Raw genomic sequence first — 24,753 nt, forward strand, 5'->3', positions numbered from 1 at the left:
CTGCTTCTTCTTCTTTTCGATGTTTGAAGACCATCGGAGTTTAGCGAATGAGTGCTTCAATGTGAAGTGCACCTTTATCTGTTTTTTGTTGTTGTTGTTGTTGTTGTTGTTGTTGTTGTTGTTGTTTCATTTTTGTATGTTATATCGTTCTTATAATATGTCCATGTGACTACCACCAAAGGTGTACCTTCATTACAGTCGTATCATGAAAATGTTAGACATCAACTATAAATCACAATCTTTGTCACAGTGCTGACATTGTGGGGTGAACATATAAAAGCCAAAGGGAACTTCGTGGTTTACCACAAGTACCACATTTGTTTTTCTTTTACGACAAAATTAGTTCAAGGGCCACATTGGGTCCATGGGCCAGACTTTGGATACCCCTTGCCTAAACCAATACGCGTGTGCATAACAGCGAATTTTAAGTCAATCGCAACCAGCTCAAGATTTGCTCCAAATGAATGGAACGACTGCATTCAATCATTCAGTTTAAAAAAAACAAAAAAAACAGCAATTTTTTGCATCAGCTGCTGCGTGTGTCGGTGAATGTAAACTTCAAACAGCCCGTGAGATCCCGCCCTTCCTCAGCGACACTGACGCTGCTGTGAACATTCCAGCCTGATTGGTTAGCCGTTGGCCCAAAGCCCAAAGGATGTCTGTATAAAACTCTCCATGTGGAGAAAGCCAGTCTCAGAAAGCAAAAGGGAATCAGAGGCTCACAGACAGCAGCAAGACACAACGTGTTACGACTGAAAGCGCTGGAAAATGTGTAAGGGATTAGCTGCCCTGCCCCAAACCTGCCTGGAAAGGTATGTTGTTGTTGTTGTTGTTGTTTTTGTTGTTGGTTTAAATGAATGAATGAGGGGGTTTTTTCTCATGAATGCAAACTTCTTGAACGTTTTTTTTATTGAGATTTAAAAATATATATTAAAAAAGCACAGTGAATGTAATAGCAACTGCATTCATTCTTTAAAGTTCACACCAGTTAAGATAATGATCAGTAAATGAACAGTTTCATATATTAATATTAAACATTTGAGTGAAACGTTAAAGCTGTTAAGTATTAAAACTGTTTCTCTGGAAATTCGGAGCAATATTAGAAGCACTGAGAATTGTCCTACTGCGAAAAAACAGAAAAACATATTCGCTCGTCTTCTTGCGAAACCTTTCCGTTAGACAAGAAAAGGTAGACAGACACCTCAGTGGTCCCAGACGAGCTGTTTTTTTTTTCTCCCAGGGCGAAGGAGATTAAGTCGAAATTGGGAGTTTTACTGCAAAAGCCTGAAAATGCCATCGATCTCATCATCCCGTATCCCGAGAAGACCGAGAAGAAGCCGGAGAAGCTGCAGAAGTGAGTAACTGTGTGTGTAACTGAGTGACTCACAGCAGAGCGAAGCATCAAAGGAGTCCTCGAATGTGGCGATAAAACCTATAAAAACTTTTAGCATTTCACTGTGGTTTATCTTCAATGTCTCGCTCTGTCCAAACGATAGAAAGCAAGGTCCAAACTGTTGGATGATAAAACTGAAAAATCTTTAGTTACTTAAAGGACAGTAAAAACATACATTAGTATTAGACTTAGTGGTCAATTCATTTTTATTTTTTTTTTACGTGTGAATTAATAAAAGCAAAAATATTTTGTGCTTTTTAAGACTAGAATTATAATCTCCTTAAAAGGTTCGCACGCAGCTCCGTGTGCTTTTACTCAACTTCATTTTAAGAGAACCGGCTGAGTAAAAGATGAGTGCATTATTTTTCTCAGACTGCCCCTCAGTGATGCACCTCTCACTGGCCTATCGTCAGTCCTTCCTGGAATAACTGCTTTGGAAAAAAACCTGTAGTGCGAGAGGAAAGACATGCGCATCTAGATTTATCGCTGAAGCCCCTTGCGCTCTTTGTTTGTAGTTTAAATGCTGCCCCCGATTCCTTAGACACATAATTCCAGAAGAAAAATGTTGTCGGCAGATGAGTCCCAGACCTGAGTCCTGCAGCAGAGACTGAGATGAAAGGATGCAGCCCGGCTTTGTGGATCTCCATCAGAGTTGGCTGACAACTCAATGGCTCAAGATATTTAGCAACGCTGTTGGAAGTTTTTAAATCTGCTGTGATTGTACAGACACATCTCAGTGTTTGCCAGCCTTCAATGCAAATTATGTAATATCATTACATAATATACATCCTGCATTGCAACTGATTGTAACAGCAGCCAGGAAGCCGCAGCTTGAAATACTTAGAAGTTTTCTAATGAGGTTTTTTTTTTTTTTTTTTTTTTCACTTCAAGATCAAAGTTGCCAAACTGTTTGTTTTGTTCAAACCAGGCAGTAGTATTCAGTGGTTCAGTGACGTAACTCCTCTGACCTTGATTGCGAAAATCAATTTGGAAAGTTTCGACAAACCGGCAAGCTCGAAATCCTATCAAAGCAACATTTCAAAATTGGTCTTGCAAGAGATGGAAAACTGTTAGAATTTGGAAGCTGACAAACTTTAAAAATTCAGTCATCTCACCAGATGCAACTTTGAACCAGAGTACGCCGCTGTGCATTTTCACAATCCGCAACAATTTATAACAATGGACAACTCATCCACAGGTTGCACAGATGCAATTATCAGTCATTGTTTGTAGATCTGCCCTCTCTCTTATTTTCTGCATGTTTTTGCTTCAAGTTCTATACAGAAGCACATTTCCTTGGCCCCTTCGTATTTGCTTTCTGTAAACACAAAGATGTCCTATTGATATTTAAATCTGAACTTACTGTGTCCGACGACTGACTGAACCTACTGGCTAATGACACCGAGGGCCTCCTGAGAGTCTCTGGGGAGACTTTGTGCCTTTCCTCTGCATCTTCTGGACTGAACTGAGGTATTTTGTGTGCAGGCCCACCCCGGATGAGGCGGCTCAGTGGCGCGAGAGTCTGGACAAAGTCCTGAACAACAGCTGTAGGTGCACTTATTTCCCCACGCACGACAAACTTTCACACAACTAACCCGCAGTCGACCTCTTGACTTTGTGAAACTACCATTCAAAGTTTGGAAGAAATTTACATTTGTGTCTTGTGTTAAGTATTTTTGTATGTTTGCTTGTTTGTTTGCATATTAGTTCATATGTTTAATGTTAGTCCATATTTTATAGTCTTTTCCTGACTGAATCCATTTCAGACCAATGGGAAACCTTTTCTCTTTTTGAGCTGTCGACCTTTTTAAGTTGATTTGTTTCGCTGTTCCTGAAACCTGATGATGAAAAAAAAAAAAAAAAGACCTGTTTCACTAACAGAGCTTAAACTGCCAATGAATGAATGAAACCAGGTCATTTTTGGGAGGTGGCCTTAAAACTGAGAGCGGTTCCAGGTGTGTTAGGAACAAAAATGTAAACACTGCTTATAGGCAGAGGAACACCACACGTTTTACAAGCGCTGTACGTCCAGCTGCAACCAGACACCAGCCTCCGGCTCCACTGTTTACTGCGTGCAGCGCACGGAGAGCCAGCAGAGAGCGATGGTGAAGTCTTGTGGGTCCATGGCAGTCAACTGGGTGTGCGCCGTTTTGCTTATAACCGCCCGTCCCGGAGTTGAGTTTTCATCAAAACAGTTTGATGCAAATTGATGTGAAACAGCTCCGCGGAGCTCAGCAGGCGGTAAATAGTCCACTTGTCGCGCTCGCAGGATTTATCGCCCTCTTGTGTTTGCATGCCTGCACGAACGTGCAACTGCGTGCGTAAATCAGCCGGCCGAGAGCGTCCGCGTTATGCTCACAAATCCACGGGGACGCGTGAACGATTTGACCGCGGCTGTTTTATTGCTCACCTGCTGTGAGCCGCAGTGTGATTTTTATTTGTCTGTTTGTTTTGGCTGCATTACACTTTACATGAGGCTTCTTTTCACCGTTAATTCCCATGACCTTCTGACCCCTCCGTCCTGCCACCCATTGCCATGGGATTTTCTTAATATAGAAAATGTGTTCATTAGGGAACGACTTCACATGCAGGCCGAACCTCTTTCGGGCTCTTTTGCGCTCAATGTACAACACTCCGTCCACTAGGAGAATTACTAAGAGAGGCACCGGCCAAGGCAACCGGCAGCGACAGTAAAGCAACTGAATGAGGTTCATCGTCTTCATTAAATGCGTACGATTCTTAGCATTCCTCTTTTATAACAGACACGTAACTATTTCAGATGTTGTCGTCATGCTGTATGGAAATAAGTCAAATTACGAACAACAGCGTCAAAAGTAGCGATGTGTCTGTTATAGAAGAAAAATGCTAATCAGCGACAGTGAAAGTTGTAAAACGCCACTGGACAAAAGACGACTTTACACAGCACAACAGCTTCAACGCGGAGCGAGCGACCTCTTTTGTTGGTCGCTCGCTGCTCGTGGTCGTGCTGCTGCTTTGCCTTGTTAGCTTGTCATCAGCGCAGCTGTGAGTGTGCTTGCTTTTGTGTGTCCTTGTACCAAGTTGTCTTTCAGCCGCAGCTTGATTGAGGCAGAGTGCTATTTTGAAACGAACCAGCCATCTAGATTACAGATAAAAGCCCGAGGCCAGAACACAATTACTTATCGTCTGCAGCACATGCTCCCCCCCCCCTCCCTCTCTCTTTGTCTCTCTCCCTCTCTCCCTCTCTCCCTCTCTCCCTCTCTCTCTCTCTCTCTCACACACACACACACACACACACACAGGGGCCCTATGTTAATTTTCATATGGCTGTTTTATCAAAGTCTCTCTGCGGATGATTACCGTGTGTTTAGTGTTTGCAGGGTCTCACTTTTACATCAGTGCACAAGCAATGCATTAAAATAACAATGGCAACTCCATAACTTCTCAGATCTTGCATTATTTCATACACGTTGGGTCTTTTGAAAGCAAAACTTAAGTCAGACAACCTTGGACAACCAAGTCACCTGAGCAACCATTCGGATGAAGTGAAAGCCTTCCCTAATGGTAGGTGGTTCTAGTGGAAAAGCAAACTGGACGTTAAAAACTGTGCCAAGAAGCAGCTTGTTGTCACCCTCAACCAAGTTTTTAAATTCTCAGGAGCTCAACCAAGAAATCAATGAACGAGAGCTGTTGTGTTGCTCACGGTTATCAGCCAGCGATCCACTGGCACCTGGTTCACGGCCAACCTCTCTCTTGTGGTCCTCCTGTGTAACAGCAGTAAAAGTTGGGTCTCTGCCAAGGCTTTCATAACACCTCGCTGTGAATACACAGAAACGTTTTAGGCCATTTGTCAACATCCTAGAACGCTAATGGGGTGGGCGGGGTCTACTTTGTTTAAAATACCTCCCACCTATAAATGTCATTTTAGGTGTTGGACAAATTCCTGGTAATAAATATACATAATCATGGTGGGGGTGTCGTAAGACCAAAGTTTACGAACCAAAGTGCTTGTTCGTAAACAGAGCTGTTAGCGCGAAACAGTCAGTGAGTAAGAAATATTACGAATCAATGGTCTGACTAGCTGCTGCTTTTCCAACGAGGTTTGCTTAAACTTGTGTTGAACGTGTTTATTTCTTCAAATAACAGAGGCCAAATTGTAACTCTAATGAAAATAATCGACGAGCGCAGCGTCGTCGGCGTACTCGCGAAAGTTTGTGCATTCAATCAATGGACAGTGATTTGTCGTTGTATGCAAAATGTCAGTGTGTTTGCAAACCACCCCCGTCCTCTCTCCATCAGATGGCCTGGCTGCCTTCCGCAGCTTCCTGCAGTCTGAGTTCAGTGATGAGAACATTGAGTTCTGGGTGTCCTGCGAGGACTTCAAGAAGACCAAGAATCCCGTCAAGATGGCCACCAAAGCCAAGAAAATCTACGAGGACTTCATCCAATCGGAGGGACCCAGAGAGGTCAGGGGCTCCACGGGGTCAAAGTCACTCTCACATGGAAGCAGTCAGAGATGAGCAGGTCTTATGTAATGGTTACCTCAACTCATTGCATCATGAGTACTACTGGAGGACACATGCGGAATTATGTCTAAATGATATTGTCTTGATTCCTTTGAAAAGACTCATTGCTTTAGAAATTAGCTGCGTTTCCATTACAGTCTTGCACAAAATAGAAGCAATATTTCTAAAATTTTTACAAAGTATAATTGCCATTTGCAGGTGTTTCCATTGAAGGGTGTGAAGCGCCTAAGCTGTAATTCTTAATTCAAAATCTCGTCCCACGAGAATTCTCGTAACTTTCGCAGGTCATTCTCTCAGAAGTTCGCTTTTGTTTGTTTGAACAGACAAACAAATCTGTCTCCTAGCTTGTGTTGTAAGTAATCCGTTTCTTCTGAAGAAGTCAGTGAAAAGGGGCTTGAAAACAAACTCGCCGTGCCATCTTTTGTGATTTCAATCATTTATAATGATGATTAGAAATCCAACTCTTGCATTTTGTGTCCCATGAAGTTGTGGCATTTGTTTCATCTTGCACAAACTGCGTGAGTAAACAGTAATGACTCTGACAGATGCGGCCGTTCTGCTGTGAACACAGGTCAACATTGATCACTTCACCAAAGACGTCACCCTGAGGAACCTGGTGGATCTTTCCACTTCGACCTTTGACCTGGCCCAAAAGCGGATCTTCGCCCTGATGGAGAAAGACTCCTTTGGTCGTTTCCTCCGATCTGAGCAGTATCAGGAGCTGCTGGTTAACTAAGCTGCCTCAGTGGCAGCACTGGAGGTGTGGGTGGGGGAGGTGGGGAGGTTTCAAAAAGCCGTCAGTTGCATGGGTACCAAAAATGAATTTCCTTTTTTCGTTCTAATAAACTACAATTGTGTCAGAAATCTGGGTAAATAAAAGTCTTATTTAATAAAAAAAAAATAAATAAATCAATGAATAAATCTGAAATTGTGAAAAAGAATACCTTTCAAAGCAGATGGGTCTTTTGAAAAATCCCTCCCTCTCCACCTTGTTCACATCACACACACCCAAACATAAAATGGCTTTACAATTTGTCAAAATACAGCCATTTATTAAAAAAACAAATAAATGCATTAAAGAATAAGAACATTTTGTCAAAGAAAAATCCACCAATGGTAAAATCTTAAGTTTGCATATGTTTTGCAGATTTTTAGAGTCTCACACACCTATAGCAGGGGCCACTACTTACAAGCACGTCTTTATCATCAAGTACATTTGAATGTGTTGGGTCTGTGATGTCTTGCCATTTGGTTGTCTCAAGACAGAAGTCCAGTTGCATCCCTGTTCCAACAGGGCTCTGATATACACCGCTGGTGTCCTCTCCAGTTAAGAGCGAACCTTGGTTCAGGCCTCATTCAATAAAGAGCTTAAACATTATTTGACAAAATCCCAAAATATTACTCGTTGCATAATATTCATTTAGCACGCGAAGAAATTCGATTTTTCTTTCCTTTTTTTTTTCTTTCAATGTCACAGGCAGAAAAGGTTTTCAATCAGACACGATCATGGGTTTTCTCAGAGTCAAATATGCCAGGTCCACTGGGAGGTTTTGGAATTGGAATGACCAACAGGCCCAAAAATGTATTCATTGAAGATGGTTGCTTAGTAGTAAATGAAGACGTCTGTCCTTCTACAAAGGAAGAAAATATTTTCTACAACATCATCGAAGGAACCCTCCACAGAGTGGACCTTTGTTGAAAACTAAAGGCATACATTTCACACCCCTCTTCCTTTCTCACAATCATATAGAGACAGTTTGGATCGTCATCTAAACCTATTTTTGTTATGAATCATCCTTTGAGAGTTGTCCTCGAGAACAGAGTTGGCTGGTTGGCGCAGTGGTTGAGCTCCTTGATGACCACTTGACTGCAAGTTGCTAAGATGGGAAAATCAAGTAGGAGGGGATCTCAGAGAACATAGTGAAGAGCTGTGACTTTAACATAGAGGAAGGACTGTTTCCCATGTCACCATAACAGAGTTATTGGTAGCCTGCTGAGTCACTGAGACTGCAGATCTGATTTTAGCGGCCCTACAGCGTATGGGAAACGGAGGTTTGCAACATTACGCAAACTGTCGGCGGTTACCGAAACATATCTGCCATTTATTTCTCAGATTTCTATTTATAACTTTGAGTTTGAGAAAAGGTATTATTGTAGTCACAAACCTAAACCAAATTAAAATCAGTCATCTTTTAATAACCTTTTTGTGTACTCTCTTACAGGTTAAGACCGAAGACTTCAAAACGCAACTTATCACCAACTATATACGACAAATATCTGTATTCATTTACGTATAGCTACTGCTTGGATGCGATGGGAGATTTGGTGTCAGTGTGCAGTGTTGAAGTGGCCTGAATATAAACGTTTATCAATGTGGCAGTTATACAATGTATTTTGGTTTTTTTTGTAATAATAATCACAGTATATATCTCTGTAGCTCATGGATAGTGTCAACTAGATATTCAGCATTTTAAAAGTCCTTATTGTTCTGTAAAATCGATCCAGTCATGATTGGATAAACATATTATTAGGAGAGATATTTTCCTACAGGCAAATCCTTAGCTAGGACAATAGTAAAACAGACAAAAAAAAACAAAACAGTAATTGTATTGAAAAGTCTCTGACAATGGTCATATATGGCACAGATTGGCCAGTCTGCTGCCAAACCCTCAATGTCAGAATTAAACAGCGGTGTCACAGACAAAACTCAATAAGGGCTTTACAGTGTTGAGTATTCATTAATGATGTAGCCTTGAGTGTATCTTTCAGAGTTAACCATATAAAATATATATGCATAAAATACTTGAATATGTATTTATTTTATTTGTAAATGCCAACAACAAGAGATAACACAATTGTGTTTACATTTATTCTCCCATACAACAGCAAAACCCACAAGTCCTCACAAGAATGGAGTGCTGGCAGGGATCTTATCAATATTTCCCCATAAAGGAATCGACTCACCATCAGTTGTCACTTTGTTTTCCTTTATTTCATACCCACAGTTTTGGTTTAGTGGAGGACACATTTGCTATTCTGTAGAACAACAATTTGATAACCAAGGAAATCTATAACTCCTAATTATAGCAGCTGGTTTGTACAGTTTCATTGACTGTTCTGAAAGGCCTTGATGACTCTATTGTTTTTGACATTATGAATCAAACAGCAAAACAACCGAACAATAACGCACCAAGTTATTTACATTCTGGATGGCAGATGATTCAGCAATTTACCTTCTCCTTCCACCATCCTGGTTTCATCGCGGTAGCTCAAGGGTTAGTTAAGTCTCTCCAGCTCTCATGAGTGCTTATCCAATCACAGTTCAGCGTGAGGCCAGTTGACTGGCCGTAACATCACAGACTGGAGATGATAGACTATCCCAACTGACTGTGGTCCCTTCACTCAGCGCACAGGACAATGCAACCTTGATTCTGCTGGCCAACCATCAAGTACAACAATGGTAGCAGTGGAAGTGCGTAATATGACATGAAGAGTAACTTTATGAACATATTTATGTGGGAAAGTAACTTTTCTGAGTATGTTTAGGCCAGCAGAGGAAGGCTTTCTGGCCCTGACGCCCCCCCCCCCCCCCCCCCCCCCCCCCAGTGCTCCAATTTCCCAATATAATTGGCCATTACCATCGGCCATGTCCATGTTGAAGTGGCTCTGCACATGCGCACGTCTGCGTGTACGTGCCTCCCTGCATGCGCGGTGAAATAAGAGCACCAGATCATCCTGTCGGTTGTTAATTAGCAGGGCTCACAGGTGCCGGGCGAGGATGGCAGAGGCAACACGCAGCAATAAGCAGGTTAACGCTGAATAAAGCCCTGATCAGAGGGCCACTCAGCGCGCTCTGTATTACAGCTGCGGGCCAAATACACAGACACATCCCTCGTTGGAGATGGCCCCTAGATGAGATGATGTAGATTTGCTTGTCTCCCGACTAAATCAAATTTTGTGTCCTTTGTGGTCCAAAAACAGATAATGCGTAATGAAATCATCACATTACATCCTTGCCCCTATATAGCCCCACTTTCACGTGCACCACACTGCATCAGCATAGATGTTCTATTGGGTGACATATGAGCCTTGTTGTAGAGGTTTTATGAAGCACAATCTAGGCCTCATAAATGCACTCTCAATGTGTGATACAACCAGCCTTAAGAAAGTGTTGCTTCAATGCTTTTATGAATAAAACCTCAGAGGACTTTTAGCTTCACCACCGTTATTATTACATGTTACTGTTTCCAAAACGTCATTGCATGATTAATTGCCAATTCCCTCATTATGAACTTTTTAGAATTATGGATTATTAATGCAATAACTTCTGCGTAATGCACTGCACGTTTTAATTCAGTCTTACCGATACATCAATGTCAGCCCCTGGCATTGATGAATTATGCTGACCAGAGTTTCGTGATATTTGCAGACACATTAATATTCAAATGTAAAAAAGTGAATATTTTTAGAGCTTTATGAATGCAAAAACAGATTAAAAAAAAAAATACAATTCATTCTTAATGGAACCGGTATTACAGAGGGAGCCAGAAATTTCATTAAACGCCGTTGGATCATGAACCCTAACCGTAATGTTTTAGTTTCGTCCCTTTACTGTTAATTAACACTGTAGAACAAGAGATTTGATGCCACGGCGTACATACTACACTATGTTGTGTGCTTTTTTCCCTAATACAGATACCATCACATTCTGATTCAGACTGTTTGCTTCGCAGTGCGCTTTGACAAGCACTGGGCCCTTCTTTAAGGAGAAATGATGGTTACAGTTGCTCTCCAAAGTAGGACCTAATATTTGTAAAAAAAAAAACAAAGTGCAGTTTGCAGCAGTGTAATTGAAAGTACACTTGCAAGACAAAGAAAGAGGAATCTACTCTTCATGCTTCAGTTTATGTCCAAGGACCATCTCTGTCTGAGGCTTAAGGGACTTATAAGGGCCTGCATATGTGTGGGTTTTTCTTTTTCTTTTTAGATTATGACTGCAAACACTTTCACAGAGTTTTCCTCTAAATATCTCCTTGAGCGTCTTTTCCTCTAAACAAAGTAAATGTGGTCAGATGGAATGAACACAGGGTAAATATTTGGCCAAGTTCGCCTGTCGCTGTCTATCAAGTTAAATGTGCAAAAGATTAAACCAAAGCAAGTTTATTTTCTGCGTAGCGTCACACTCTCAATTGTGTTGCCCCTAAATGGCCATGAAGTGTGGCTGTGAGTGCTAATGTGGTTGCAGTAAACAGTAATTCAAGCTGAGACGGGGCAAAAAAAAAAAAAATGGACAATTAGGCAGATGATATTTCAACACCATATTAAGTTCAGTTTCTCTCATTTTCAAATCTTCTCATTTAAACTGATGTGTGTCGGTTTCTACTTTAAAAAAAAATCATCCACAGATCATCCACATATAAAGTTTAGTATGTACCACGTTTCATTTAGATGCCATGTAGTGATCTCTTGTGGTTAGTATAAGCAGAGCAAATGAGGTGGTGTTGGACTGAAGTCCATATTAGGGCAGGGTTAAAAGGTCAGACAGGATTTTTGCCCAGGATGCACTGTGCCAACCAACCGAGGCCATGCGAGGTCGAGTCTGAGAACACAACATCTTGGGCTTTATGGTAGCGGAGACCATCTTCATCTCATAATTTCAACCTTTTCAATGTGCATCAAAAGCCCCAGATTGATTTAAAGTGGAAGTTATTCAGCTTTTCAGCCCAGAGTTCAGGCCAGGAGCACTGCTAACTGTGAGTGCCGCAAAGTGACAGCCTGGGAACCACAGGCTGGTGGTCTGGTAGATGTTCCCCAGAGTTGAGACCCAACCACAATTGCAGCCTGGAGCACTTGTGCGTCACGTTACACCGGTCATATCCGCAAGAAACTCTAACACATTACCATGTTTCCATAATGGATTTCTGAACCTAAAACTGAATTGAAAGAGTGGAATTGCATGTTATAGGAGCAGCTCTCCTCTGCAATTCAAAAAGTGTCCATGTCGGCTGCTGATCCAATAGATGCATGAAATAATGAAATAAAATCATCTTTCATTTTTTTTGGAACAAATGTCAGCCGCATGAAATATCTTGACATTTACAGTTCCTGGAAAACAGCATATTTTACACTGTGTCCCGTCGTCTCCTCTGAGATTTAGCAAGGGAGCAAAAACAACAACACAGCTGGGACGTTTGCATCCCTCGCTATGAAGGAAGGACCGAGTTTTAATATGTCGTGTGAGTCTTTTAAGCTTCCTCGAATCAACAGCTGTTCTCAGAATCAGAGTGCAAAACAGAAAACTCCGCTCAGTGACACACAAACCCGCAGCCATGACGCACAAAAATCCCGGGGCCATTTCATGCGGGACTCAAATCATCTGCGACGTTTGTCCGCCGTTGTCTCTCAGGCCACAATACGAAAACTACCATCTGTTCAGGACATTTGTGATGCATGTATTGTGATGTCAGTACTGAAGTGGACTGACGGAACACATCAGACACGTCTTCCCCACTCCCGGTTTGCCGGGTGTGGTTGTGCCAGAAAGCCGGACCAGACTGCTGGGCGTGGTGGTGTGCAGGAAGGTCATCAGACATTTTGAACACCGCAGTCATCACAGGCTGATTCAAGATGTCAACGGTTGACAGAGTTTATCGGGCCTAAGTGAGTTTGCTGGTTTAATATGATGAGCGTTACGTAAAAGGCAAGACTTGTTGCATTGCTATGATAATTCCATTATCACCCATCAGTATCTATTTACTCTGTGTTTGCGCTTTGAAGCAATTTGTGTGAGGGGGAAATGAATGACTTCTTGCACAGCGAAGATTACGCTGCACTTATTACATGCCGGGTCCTGGTTTCATGCAGGGGTGTCTACATTCTGGTTGGTGGCAGACTGACTGATGAGAGAAATTATAATAAGCAAAAAAAAAAAAAAACCAATGAGAATTGAATTGGTGCACTAGCTGTTCTTTATTCATCAAGTCAAGCTTTTATCTTAAAGATAAGCTCTCATACTGTTCAGGGTGAAAGCTCACAGATTTCCACTGAATCCTGATTATGAGTACGTAGGTAAGACGAGAAACTGTAATGCTGCAACTGGTTTCAGAGGAGTGAATGGGTAACAGTCACAGTGTATTTCTCTACACCAGGTCGGAGTTGTGTTAAAAAAAAATTAAAAAAAAAAGTTTGGCGAGATACTCCAACACATTTTATTTTTGAATAGTCATCGTAATAAATAGGAAATCACGTTTTCACCAATAACGTCATAAAGAACAAACAGCATGATATTAAGTTAAAACAGACACATAAATACCTGCACAACACACCTGGATATCATAATGACACTCACAAAAGACTCTCAAAGTGACTCAACTTCCTCTTTATTGGTCCCTACACTTTCTAGTAACCTTATGGCGCACAAGTGAGAAAATAAGTGCAGCAATAATAAAGCAGAGCTAAATTACACAGTAAAAGTAGCAAACATCTGCAACAACTACTGCTTCTTGACTTCCTGCTGGCGATTATCTTTCACTGTTTGACGATAAGGTGATCACTCGTACAGTCTTTTCCCTAGCACAGTCTTTTCCCAGACAAGTAAGGCTTGCTGTCACTGGGCTAATGATCATGATTTCAGTTTAATAATGGTGGAAGTTGTTAATACTGACTAGTCAGCGACTCTGGGTCAGTTTGATTTGGGCTACTTGGACGCAACATGTCAAACTACGAAAACAAATTATTTTACTCTTATCTTTAAGGAATGATACAGAATGTCACAATGTGTCTGGATATGTTTCAACATGACTCCCTAGAATGTCAGCACATTACTTGCAAGTAAATAATATAAATATATATGTATGTATATATATATATATATATATATATATATATATATATATATATATACATATATATATATATATATATATATACATACATATATATATATATATATATACATACATACATATATATATATATACATATATATATATGTGTGTGTGTGTGTGTGTATTTTTTTCCAACAAAGTAAATCCGGTCCAAACGTTACAAGTCTTCCGATTCAACCCAATGCCAGGCAGCTCCAACATTCCCACTCAGTCTCAGTCTCCTGCACCTTCCTCTTGCTTTTTCCGTCTTTTCGCAGTTTAGGCACCGCCAGCTAGTAGCCGACTGCTCTCCAACAAGTTGCAATTCTTCTTTGCGATGTTCTCCTGATGGAAGCTTTGGCTGAGCGCGTTCATCAGCTTGGAATTAAGGAAGCGCCTGTACGAGTCTTTCTCCATCAAGGTGTAGATGACCTTCTGGGCTCTGTCGAAGCAACTCGGGCAGGCGTTGTCCACGCTCTGCCTCGTTTCATCTCTGGTCGCCGCATCCAAGTTCACCTGCAGGTCCGTCAATGAAGAGGAAAGAGCTCGTTGGCGCGCTGTTTTTTTACGTTAGGTGTTTTGATCGTGCTCCGGGGTGGAGTGATTACCTCGTTGGGTGCGTCTGCCTCCACATACTGCTGGTAGATCTTCCTGGCTCTGGCCGCCAGCTTGGCAGGCGACGTCTTCTTGTAGTCTTCGCAGGCCATCCAGAAGTCTATGTTCTCCTGGCTGAACTCTGACTTCAGGAAACTGGTGAAGACGGTGCGGCCAGCTGGTGTAGATACACAAAGCAGATTACAAGCTCAGTTTGAGGTCCATTTTTTTTTTTATTATTATTATGTTGATGTTCATTTTTGTATTATTGCACCAGAAATGGTTGAGTTTGACAATTTCTTTTTCCTTTTCATACTAAATAAAAGTTTTCATTCTCAACAGCTGACGGGAACAGTGGGAAATGCCAAGAGGTGCGCAAATATACCGTGATATGGAAAACTTACCAACTAAATGTTCCCAAAGACTTGTGAGTGACATTTTGAGTGACTTTCTTATGTTTTTTATAAACATGTAATTGGTGAAAATAACATTAGTTATGTCTCCATTATTTTAAAAACACACTACTACTACCAATTGAAATGTAAAAACTGTATTGAATCCTGATACTTGCATAGCAATTACCGGAAATCAATGTTGGTGCACTGATCTGCCGATATTGCCACTCTCTGTGTTAAATTGAAAGTTCCAAATTAGATTTTTTTCGCTGGATGTCAAGTTTTCTCAAAACCGGCAGATTCAATTGAAACCATCAGCGGCTCTGTGCCCAGCAGCTGTTTGTTTGTTTGTTTGTTTGTTTTTGTTTGTTTGTTTGTTTTAGGGGCGGGGTTCTCTTTTTCTCAGATTCACTCTTTGCTCAGAGCAGAATCAAACAAACTAATTTGAACAACATTTTGGGTTTCCCAGTGCAGAAATGCTGCCTCCACCCATCTCATACTTTGAAAAAAAAACGGTGAAACTTAAGGCCCTTGTATCCACTTATTTCCATCCAACTACAACTACAGTCCCATCAGACTGGCTTTTTGCCCAAAGATAAAATTAAAACCCCAGTAATGGAAATTATATTAAGTAGGTCCTGTGATTTTAAACAGTGACTGCTTGCCAAGTCAATAAAATTTGGACATCAGACATGGCTTTGGCCCGTCTTGGAAGAAGGCACAATTGGCGCACGGAAAATCCAACATGACTCAGGACGCAGGAGAGGAGCGCTGGGACCCCGATGAGATAAATAAAATGAAGTGAAAATAAATAAAAGCAGGAGAATGAGCCTGCGGGGGCAGATGGATGAGGTCAGAGAGGAAGAGGGAAGATGTTGAGAGACACTGTGTGAGGTCATTGAACACAGCGGGTCAGAACTTCAGTCTCTTCTCCCCGAGGCCATTGCTCCTGTTTGCTTCCCCACATTCGCACAGCACTGCTCTCGGAGGAATTGGCCAGGCGCACGCACTCGCACGCACGCACACACAGCACTCATCAGCGTGCCCTGGGGGGCCATTGAGTTGTGCCTCAAGACACGTAGCACGAAACCAGAGCATGAGAACGCGTCAGGCATCACTTTAACTTCATTAATGACACTGGGTCAGCGCGAGACGACCACCGCACTCGACGGCCACCGATCACCAATGTGATCTCTTTACTCTTTAATTAGAGTGGGGGGGGGGGAAATCATCCAAAGCGTCAGTCGTGCAAAGAATGTTGGGGGTCACGGCTGCGGGTGCTAATTTTTCCATGATTCCACAGTGCAGGCAAACCAGAGTGTGGTTCCATTTTTCCTGTGAGACGCGAAGGTTCGATCGCCCGGCCGTCGAAGGAGAATTAGAACAAATCTAGAGAGACGCATTGGTGTTTCTGTTGGCCTGGTTGAGGTGAAACACTCACTTTCACTGCTCATCACATGGTTGAACGACTCCTTCCATTTCTCCACCTCAGTTGCAGTCGGCAGCCTTAAACGAAAAGAAAGAAGAAAAAAAAATGAATGCAGCTTTTACAGAGAAGCAAACATTCCAAAATATGACAACTTTTAGGCTGCGCTCCGCGTCCGTATGATCATGTCTTCATTTCGCCACAGATTCTCCAGCAGAGATTTCATTATGCACATGTGGAAGAGCTGGGTGAAGAGGTAAATTGGCCTCACTGATCTCAATCATGGAGACGAGAAAGAGCATATATTATCTGGAGTTGACCTAGTGAAGACTGCGGAATAGAGAAGATCTTATCCTGACGTAAATGAAAGCGCAACAGAACCAATCCGTCCTCCCCGCAGCCGCTGTCACTGCGGCAGCGCTGCTAGAGATCGATCAGGATCAGACGGATTGCAGCCAGCAAAGGTAAAACACAAAAGGTCCTGTGAATGTTGTCGGTGTGGTCGGATGAAGTTTAATGAAGGCCGCTAATGCCCCCAGTGTGGGCTGTAGCAGCCATGAGTGCTTAGCACAGCCGACGCGTAATTTCATTCAGTCTCACTGAATGCACCCTGGGGCAGAGAAGCACAAAGCACCTCTGGTAGGACAATTACACGTGTGACAGGTGTGGGACAGGTGGGTCTTCATTTTAAACAAATCACATCAGCCTGAATCATTTAATGTCAAGGTGGTAATCAGGTAACCACCCCCCCACACCCCCATCGACAGATGGTGTCGATTTGAAAATGTTGATTCCGCTCACTGTGTTGCATATTAGGCAACTAAACAGAAGGTATTACTTCTGTTTAGTTGCCATTACTACTCAAGTTGTGGCAAATTCATTGAAGGTTTGCTTTTCAAAGTACAGTGAAGAAAGTTACAAGGACAGCACGATTCTTTTGGACCAGTGAGATGATATCACTAGGAAGGTTGGAGATGGATCGCTTGTTTCTAAAAAAAAAAAAAAAAAAAAACTCCCAAAGAAATTGTTACACAAACAAACAAGGTTATTGGAAAAAAAAAAAAAAACAAAGCAAGACAGAGATTCAACAAAGACGCAGCTCTTCTTCTGACCTTTTCGCAGCAGCGCTCGCAGCAGCCGCCCTCTCCTTGCTGTGCTTCTGCTCTGCTGCCTGAGGTTCAGGCTTCTGCAGCAGGAAGCTGATTTTGTGCTTGATGTCTTTGGCACTGTGGAGATTCAGAGGAGAAGACGGTCAGTCAAACGCGCCCTGGTCCAGTTCGCCTCGCGTGCGCTCGAGCATTCATACAACACGTCCATCAGCCGTGCAACGTAAACAAAGGGTTACATGCAGCTCCTCTATTTCCTGCATTCAACTTTCGAGCTAAAAACGTGTGCATGCAAGTCGTATAGAAGCTATCGGTCACACGGCCTGCTGGTCGTCTCACCTCTTCAGGCATGTGGCTGGAAGTGTCGCGAGCCCCTTGCACATGATGGAGGATAGAAAGATCCAGTGGCGACTGGGAGGCGATGCTGAACAAAGTTTGCGAGAGCGGTTCTCTCCGGTAACACACAGCAGGCTGTGGGTGTCCCCGCCCTCCAGCTGTGATTTTTATAGCCTGGGCAGCATGCAGGGGCGGCCAGCTGGCCAATCACAACGCACCCTGGGAGGAAGGGAAGGGAAGCGGGAAGCAGGCAGAGAGACACAGAGGAAACTATATCAACTGATAGCAGAAACGGAGCCAGCTTATTGACACTCTGCTATCTGGCTGCAGATTGTTGCACCACAGCAGAAACAAGGAAGGGGGCGTGTCTCTTTCACCCCTCAAGCACGTACGTGTCCGCACGTACGTGACATCTGTAATCAATCCATCGTTGAAGAGGATTTTATTAAATTGCTGTACAAGCACTTTAGCAATGAAATGCACACACTGGTTTCTGTGCACAGTCACTAAAACTGAACGTTTAGCGAAAGAAGAAATGTAAGACTTTTTATCTGAGGCTGTGGATTTCAAATGTATTGAGTAGTAATAGTAGTTTGTTATCAAGGATTTTAACTGATTTACAACAACTTACTGCAGGTTGACATTCTGAGGAAAAAAAAAAGGACTATTTTTCCTTTATTATTAGTTACATGAAATGTTATATATAAACAGTGCATCTAAAGGTGAGCTTTTATCAATGAGCAAGCTCAAACTCAATGGTAACAAAAGTGGAAATCTTCTCGTTAGTTCTAAATCAGCGGCGGGCAAACTTTTTGACTGGTGGGGCCACCAGAGGGTTCTGAAACTTGACAGAGGAGCCGGAGCAGCAGCAGATGGAGTGTTTTGGTGACCCACCTCATCGGAAAATGAAATATATCATGGGATGTAGAAAATATGTGCTTTAATGTCAATTGTAAATGAGCAAAAACTTTACAACAAAATATCTTCTCTCCACTGAAAAAAATGGATGAAATGTTATGATTTAATTACTATCAGCATAATTTCTTCAAGTTACCTTGTGTTAAATTCACCAAGCGCAACATGTAAGGCCAAACTGTTTTCTCCCCTTACATTTATTGACCCCAACAAGCTGTAGAAGCTAGGGACCGAAGGTCCATGTTGAAATGGCGGGATGTTTTATGGTCATTTTAAATCTGTTATTCTCAAGCCAACCTCTGCTCTGGTAAAGGTAAGGTGTGTAGTTACCATGGAGATCCGGTCTTAAAGGAGAGCAACCTTAGTGACATTGGCTCAGAAATGGGATGTAATAAACCACAACAGCTGACGGGGGTGGTGATACGTCAGTTAATTACGCCTCTCGACTTCCTCTGTGAACTCACGGGCCCTCAAAGCAGCCGCAGCAGCAGCAGCAGCAGAGCCATTCAGAAACCAGCAGCTTTACTGCCATGATTGGCTAGAGGGAGATAGGGGGGGGTAAATTGCTGGTTTTGATAGTCAAGCGGTGCGATGGGTAAATATGAGGTTTTTTATAGTAGCTTTGAGCCAAGTCTGTTTTTCTTCTCTTTCACTTTCCTCATAACTTAGATGTCCTTGGTAATGATTTGTCGCGTTGTCCCTTAAAGAGCCATTTCTCTAGAAAACTTCGAACAAAACTTCGGTGTATTAATAAGAATGATTGTATACATATTATGATCAAGCTTGTTCAGTAGATGATTATGATTTCAGCTTGACTTTGCAGGCAGAAAAGACAACCGTGAGGGGCGTTTACCTCTGTCTTGCTCAACTTTACGATTTTAACGGGCGGATGGGTTAGAACTGTTTGCATAATAATAAAACTCCATCTGCTTCGCCTTCACTTCTACAGTAAACAAAACAACAGACTGATCTGAGAACACATTCGCATCCACTACCCAACTGTAACCAGCCACGCCAGATGGAATCGCTCACATCTCGCTTTGCACGTGCAATTGTGAAAGACCACGGAAACATGGAGAAATATTGTGTGTGTGTGTGTGTGTGGGGGGGGGGTTATGGGGAAATGGGTGGAGCAATTCAATGACGTTTAGTCAGTTATTACTCATTTTATTGAGAAAAAATAGAGCAGATGCTTCATTTCACGTTTGTGACCAACATTCTGTCCAATACCAAAGAAGCCCTAAATATTTGTTGGAAGGCGATGGATCACCACAGTTGCAAAGGATGCAAATGCAGCCACTGACTAGAATAGAAAGGTGACGCTCTACCGCCGAACCACAGCAGAAACATAACCCACATCATTGTCCGATCATCCAATTTAAGGAGAATCTTTAGTGCTGAGCTGAGTGCAACACCCTGATGAAGGCTGAGGCTGAAACGTGTGGGCTGTGGCCCAGGTTTGAAACTTTTTCTCCATGATACAGCCATCTAAAAGAATGGCTTTTTAAATTTAAATTCAATTTGGGAGAAAAGCACTTTCGTACTTGCCTTGTGCTTCGACCGACCCTGCTTTGTTATCCTATCTGGTGCTCAATCAATATTATTTGAAAGAAGAAAAAAAAAAGTACAACCTTTCTCTCCTCTGAAAACCCAAATCTGTTGCAAGACAAAACAATGATAGTTGTGGACTGCATCAATGCATTTTAGCTGGAAGGCGTCTGGGTAAAATCGTGAGTAAAAAAAAAAAAGCCACATGAAGGCACAGGTCCTCTGCCACAGTAGAAGGTCTTATCAAGGCTCGCTCTGATTCTTCACGAGATTTAATGTGGCAGGGCAACTGTAACCGCGTAAGTGAGGCCTTGAGAAAGAGGCTACAGGCACTTCCACAGAATAACCCCCTCCACCCCCCGCCAAGATTGTATTATCATAATTATTGTCATCTTGGCCGAATTGTCTGCTGACTCAAACATTCGTGAAAAGTAACGGTTCGCCTCCTTAGAGAGCACCAAGGAAAACATCATTTACGGTAAGTTTGGAGAAGATTTCCTGGCACAGCAGTTAAAGTGCTGGCCCGGCTCACAGAATGAAAGAGTGGAGCCAAGGTTACCGTAAAGGCAACTTTCATCTCGTGACCTCAGCCGATCAAACATAAATAAATACTCTCAAAGCCAAATGAGTCAGGGCACAGGCGATGCCGGGAAAAGCAGGGGGGCTCACAGCTGAAAGCATTTCCAGGCCTCTTCGGTCGGTCGGTCATGACGGACCAAAATGAGCTCTGATGTGGGTACGTGTGGCGCGGCACACAGGTGGAGATTTCTATCTGATCACGTCGTGGCTTGACTATAGGCTATCGCCAGCTCGATCCAACAGTGACGCATGATGTGCGCTGTGATCTTGAAGCGTATTGTTACCAGCCCTCAACGAAGGACTGCCGGCTGACAGGGACACACTTTGTCAGTGTGGCAAACAAAGTGTCGTAACCGCAGGTGCAAGCACACGACGAGGACCTGCCTTTCGGGTTTTTGAATAGATTTTAATTAGATCCCACTTCCGCAACTTTCATCGGTAGAGTGTTATTTATTTTCCAAAACTAGCATTATATCATCAAAAAGTAAAAACATTTTTCAATGAAGGGTTGGTGGGCGTTCAAAATCTGATCTCTGTCTCAACCTCATAGCCTAGGCTCACTTTGGAGTTACATCCATTTTAGGCGTAAAGCTGGCTTCTAATTTTGGAACTCCAAAAGTAAACTCATATCAAGTTCTACTGTTAATATCTAGTTTTTGAGTTACCGTGATAGCCTGTGCAGTCTGATTTCTAATGATGTCTAAGTTTACAGCAATAGTTGTGGTGATAATCGTACACAGACCAACCCCCTTGTGACGACAGTTAAGTAGTCTGCAGATGGTCGCTAAGTGGTTTCAGAGGCCGTATAATACCTCTAGCAGCAGCCACTAGCAACAGCTGTTCCACTGGAGGACGGTCGGCGTGATCACAAACAGATCAGTGTCTCTTGTCAGTAAGAAAAAGGAAAAAAGGGAACCACTGCTCACGGAGGTGATGTCAGAGGGCGCATAGTTTATTGCACATCCAGCACGCTTCTAACACCAGTAGGGAGCCTGTCAGACCCCTTGTTTCTCCCATCTGGTTCCATAAATCAATTCCAACTATCCCCAAGGCCCTCAAACTGAACATGGTGCAGCTATTTCCAAACTCTCTCAAACTTGAGGTTGTGAGGGTCAGTCAGCAATCAAAAACAGAACTTGAAACAGAATCTGACAACATCTGAAGCAATTAAAACATAGAATGAAGGTGCTATGATAAAGAAAGAGCTTTAGGACTATGTGTCTTTAAGTTGGTTACCTAGCCAGCAGCTAGGCTAACACTAAGGGAAGCCTTCAATTTTTCTAATAAGGACTGGACTGAACAAATCAATGACAGGGAGGCAAAAGATGAAAAATGCTCTTGGTCATGGCAGGAGAGAAGTAGCAGGGAGAACCCAGGGAGAAGCTCACAAAACAGCCCAGGGCAGGTGTGGACTGACCCTGGAGACACATTTAGCATGGAGGCTGAGAACAAACCTGGCAGCTGGGTGAGACTCACCTTGATTGCTGAGACGAGCCGCAGGTGTGCGTAATCAGATGAGTGACGGCGGGACACAAAACTGTGTATAACCACATGGTGAAGACAACTTGTTGAAGTTCAAACTGAGCATCAGAATGGGGAAGAAAGCCAATCTCAAAAACTATAACATAGTCGACATGGTTGTTGGTGCCAGACGAGTTGGTCTGCGTGTTTCATAAACTGTGGATGTACTATGATTTTTCTTTTTTTTTTTTTTTTCCTTAGGCAGCACCATTTTTTCATGGGTTCGCCCAGAATGGTCCCGTAAAAGGAAAATATCAAGAAAGCTGCAGTTGTGTAGAGGGAAATGCCTCGCTGATGTAAGGGGGGGGCAATGTCCCAACAAGGTCTTAATTTAGTCTATAAATACTTAGGCCCTGTTTGCACTTGGTCATTTCATGCGTTTTTTGCTGATCAGATTACGAAAAACGCATGAAATGACCAAGTGCAAACAGTCCAAATCCGTTTTGACATCCGATCACCAAAACCACCTCCCGAGGTGGTTTTGGTGATCGCATCACATAAAAACGCATTCGTCACGGACGTGCGAACAGAATGTGAGCTCAGTCCACATTAACGACCGCCTACTCCACTCACCTCTCCCGTGTAAGTACTTGGTCGGCGCCCCAACTTCCGGCGTCGTCATTATAAAGTTACAAACAAGAAGCGAAAACAAATCATTTTTGTTAGACTCGTTTATTAGCATGCTAATAAATTTCATTCCGGATTAGCATATTTTGTAAAATAAAGTCGTCACCACTCTGTCCCACCAGTCGTTACTCCTCGCTCGGATCCATAGGAGCTGCAGTAGAATTAAAACGAGTGACTTGATATAGTCCGCAAACAGGAAGTTGATTCTTATTCGCTGTCATGTAAAACTCGCCGTGGTTTTGCGCTTTACTGCCCCCCAGTCGTTAAAAACGGAAATGACGCATGTTGCATTTGCATAGGTTCGGCAGGGGGGGGGGCGTGATGCGATCACAAATGGCACGCTCGAGACGCATATGCTAATGGCTAAGTGCGAACAGATGCTGCAAGATCTGTTCTCCAATCACCCAAAACAGTTACAAGTGACCAAGTGAAAACAGGGCCTTAGATTCAAAGAATCTTATTTCTAACCCAAGACTTTTGAGGATATTGGGCCACACTTTAGCCATTACGTGCTTGTCAGTGGTGTTTCATAACTTGGATTAACGTGTCATTTCTTTATTGTGGAATCAATAAATAAGCTTTTATGTAATACCTCATAAAGCATGTATGCATGCCAGTGTGTTGACACAGTGCATGAAGCTTGCAGTGAACCCCGATGTATCTTCTCCAGGGAGGACTGGCCCGTACCGACTGAGACCACTCGATCCTACAGGGTCAGCACAGAGAGCACTTGCGGAGTGATCTCACATCGAGATCAATGCTTTTAAACAAAGGTTTAATTCTCTTTAATCCATGTCCATGTTCTTATTAAACAGAGAAGCATGAGAAGTCCTGGCTCGCAGTGCGACGGTTGTGTTCACTCAGCTGTTTATGTCAACCAGCAGAAATTTGTTTGAGCATGCCCTGAAAAGCAGTGTGTAAAATACAACCTGGGATTTTAATAGATTATAAATGTGACAGTGCAATGTAGGTCAACCCATCGTCACATGTAGGGACGCAAAGCTGTAATTTCACACTGTTTGCAGTCAGAGTGTAAGCAATGTTGAGTTTTAATGACACTCACAGTTTTCACAGTTCTTCAATTATGGAATACACTATGACAGGTATCCTATATATATATATATATATATATATATATATATATATATATATATATATATACACATATATACATATATATACATATTTATTTTATGTATAGATGGATGGATGGACACATAAATAAAACCCCACTCACAAAACCATTAATGTCATTGTTTGTTATTCACTCTGTCTGTTCAAGTCACTGTATTGTCCTATTGCACAATAAAATAAAATGATAACTTTCAAAAAAAAAAACTTTCAAAGGAAAACCACTCTTGAGGAAAATCAGCTCAACGTATCAATGTGTCAAAATAAGCCAAGACTAAAGGAAGAAAAGCAGCAAAGAAATACAAAACATGGGCATTGTCAGATTCTCTGACTTCACAAGACAAACTGGCAGCGACACGAGGGAGGACAGAGCTCATTAATACCAGAGGGCAGAGGGACACAGGTTAGAACAATCAAGTGCAGAACTGACAATGAGATACAGGTGAAAATCACTGGGATACAAAAAAGCGGGAAAAACCATGCATAGGAAGTAAAGTGCTGAAAACAGAAGGGGAGACAAGACTATCAAAACAAAACAGGAAAAACTAAAACAGACCAGGAAATGTTGTCTCAATAGTGACGGGAAAAGAGTGAAATTGTGCATTTCTTTTCCTTGAAGAATTACATTTATTTATTCAATTTATTAAAGCAGTCGTGCCACAGTGACTGCAGGATTACGGTGGAGCTGTGAACCTCACACAGAGAAGCTTTTTGTGTTAGGCTAAGTGGCTTATATGCACCTACAGGGTAACAGCACCCCCTGGTGTCTGAAATGGCACTGGCCCTCTTGGAACTGAATAATAAGACTATTC

At 42.4% G+C, this 24,753-nt stretch overlaps 2 protein-coding genes across 2 annotated transcripts; one reads left to right on the plus strand and one right to left on the minus strand.

Annotated features, from left to right (window-relative positions):
• Positions 1-663: 663 nt before the first annotated feature.
• Positions 664-8,862, plus strand: LOC142900796 (regulator of G-protein signaling 5-like). The gene is made up of 6 exons (XM_076045322.1): positions 664-812; positions 1,241-1,354; positions 2,879-2,940; positions 5,672-5,838; positions 6,470-6,658; positions 8,121-8,862. The coding sequence occupies exons 1-5, from the start codon at positions 769-771 to the stop codon at positions 6,632-6,634; spliced, it is 552 nt and encodes a 183-aa protein (XP_075901437.1). The 5' UTR covers positions 664-768; the 3' UTR covers positions 6,635-6,658; positions 8,121-8,862.
• Positions 8,863-12,844: 3,982 nt separating this feature from the next.
• LOC142900894 (regulator of G-protein signaling 4-like) lies at positions 12,845-17,777 on the minus strand. Its single transcript, XM_076045501.1, has 5 exons — positions 17,624-17,777; positions 17,291-17,404; positions 16,194-16,258; positions 14,372-14,535; positions 12,845-14,279 (listed from the first exon to the last, which is right to left on the minus strand). The coding sequence occupies exons 1-5, from the start codon at positions 17,665-17,667 to the stop codon at positions 14,043-14,045; spliced, it is 624 nt and encodes a 207-aa protein (XP_075901616.1). The 5' UTR covers positions 17,668-17,777; the 3' UTR covers positions 12,845-14,042.
• Positions 17,778-24,753: the final 6,976 nt, after the last annotated feature.

This window comes from Nelusetta ayraudi, unplaced genomic scaffold (genome assembly GCF_046127955.1).
Source record: "Nelusetta ayraudi isolate G7.1 ecotype Tasmania unplaced genomic scaffold, CSIRO-AGI_Nayr_v1 ptg000084l, whole genome shotgun sequence".
NCBI classification, from domain to species: Eukaryota; Metazoa; Chordata; class Actinopteri; order Tetraodontiformes; family Monacanthidae; genus Nelusetta; species Nelusetta ayraudi.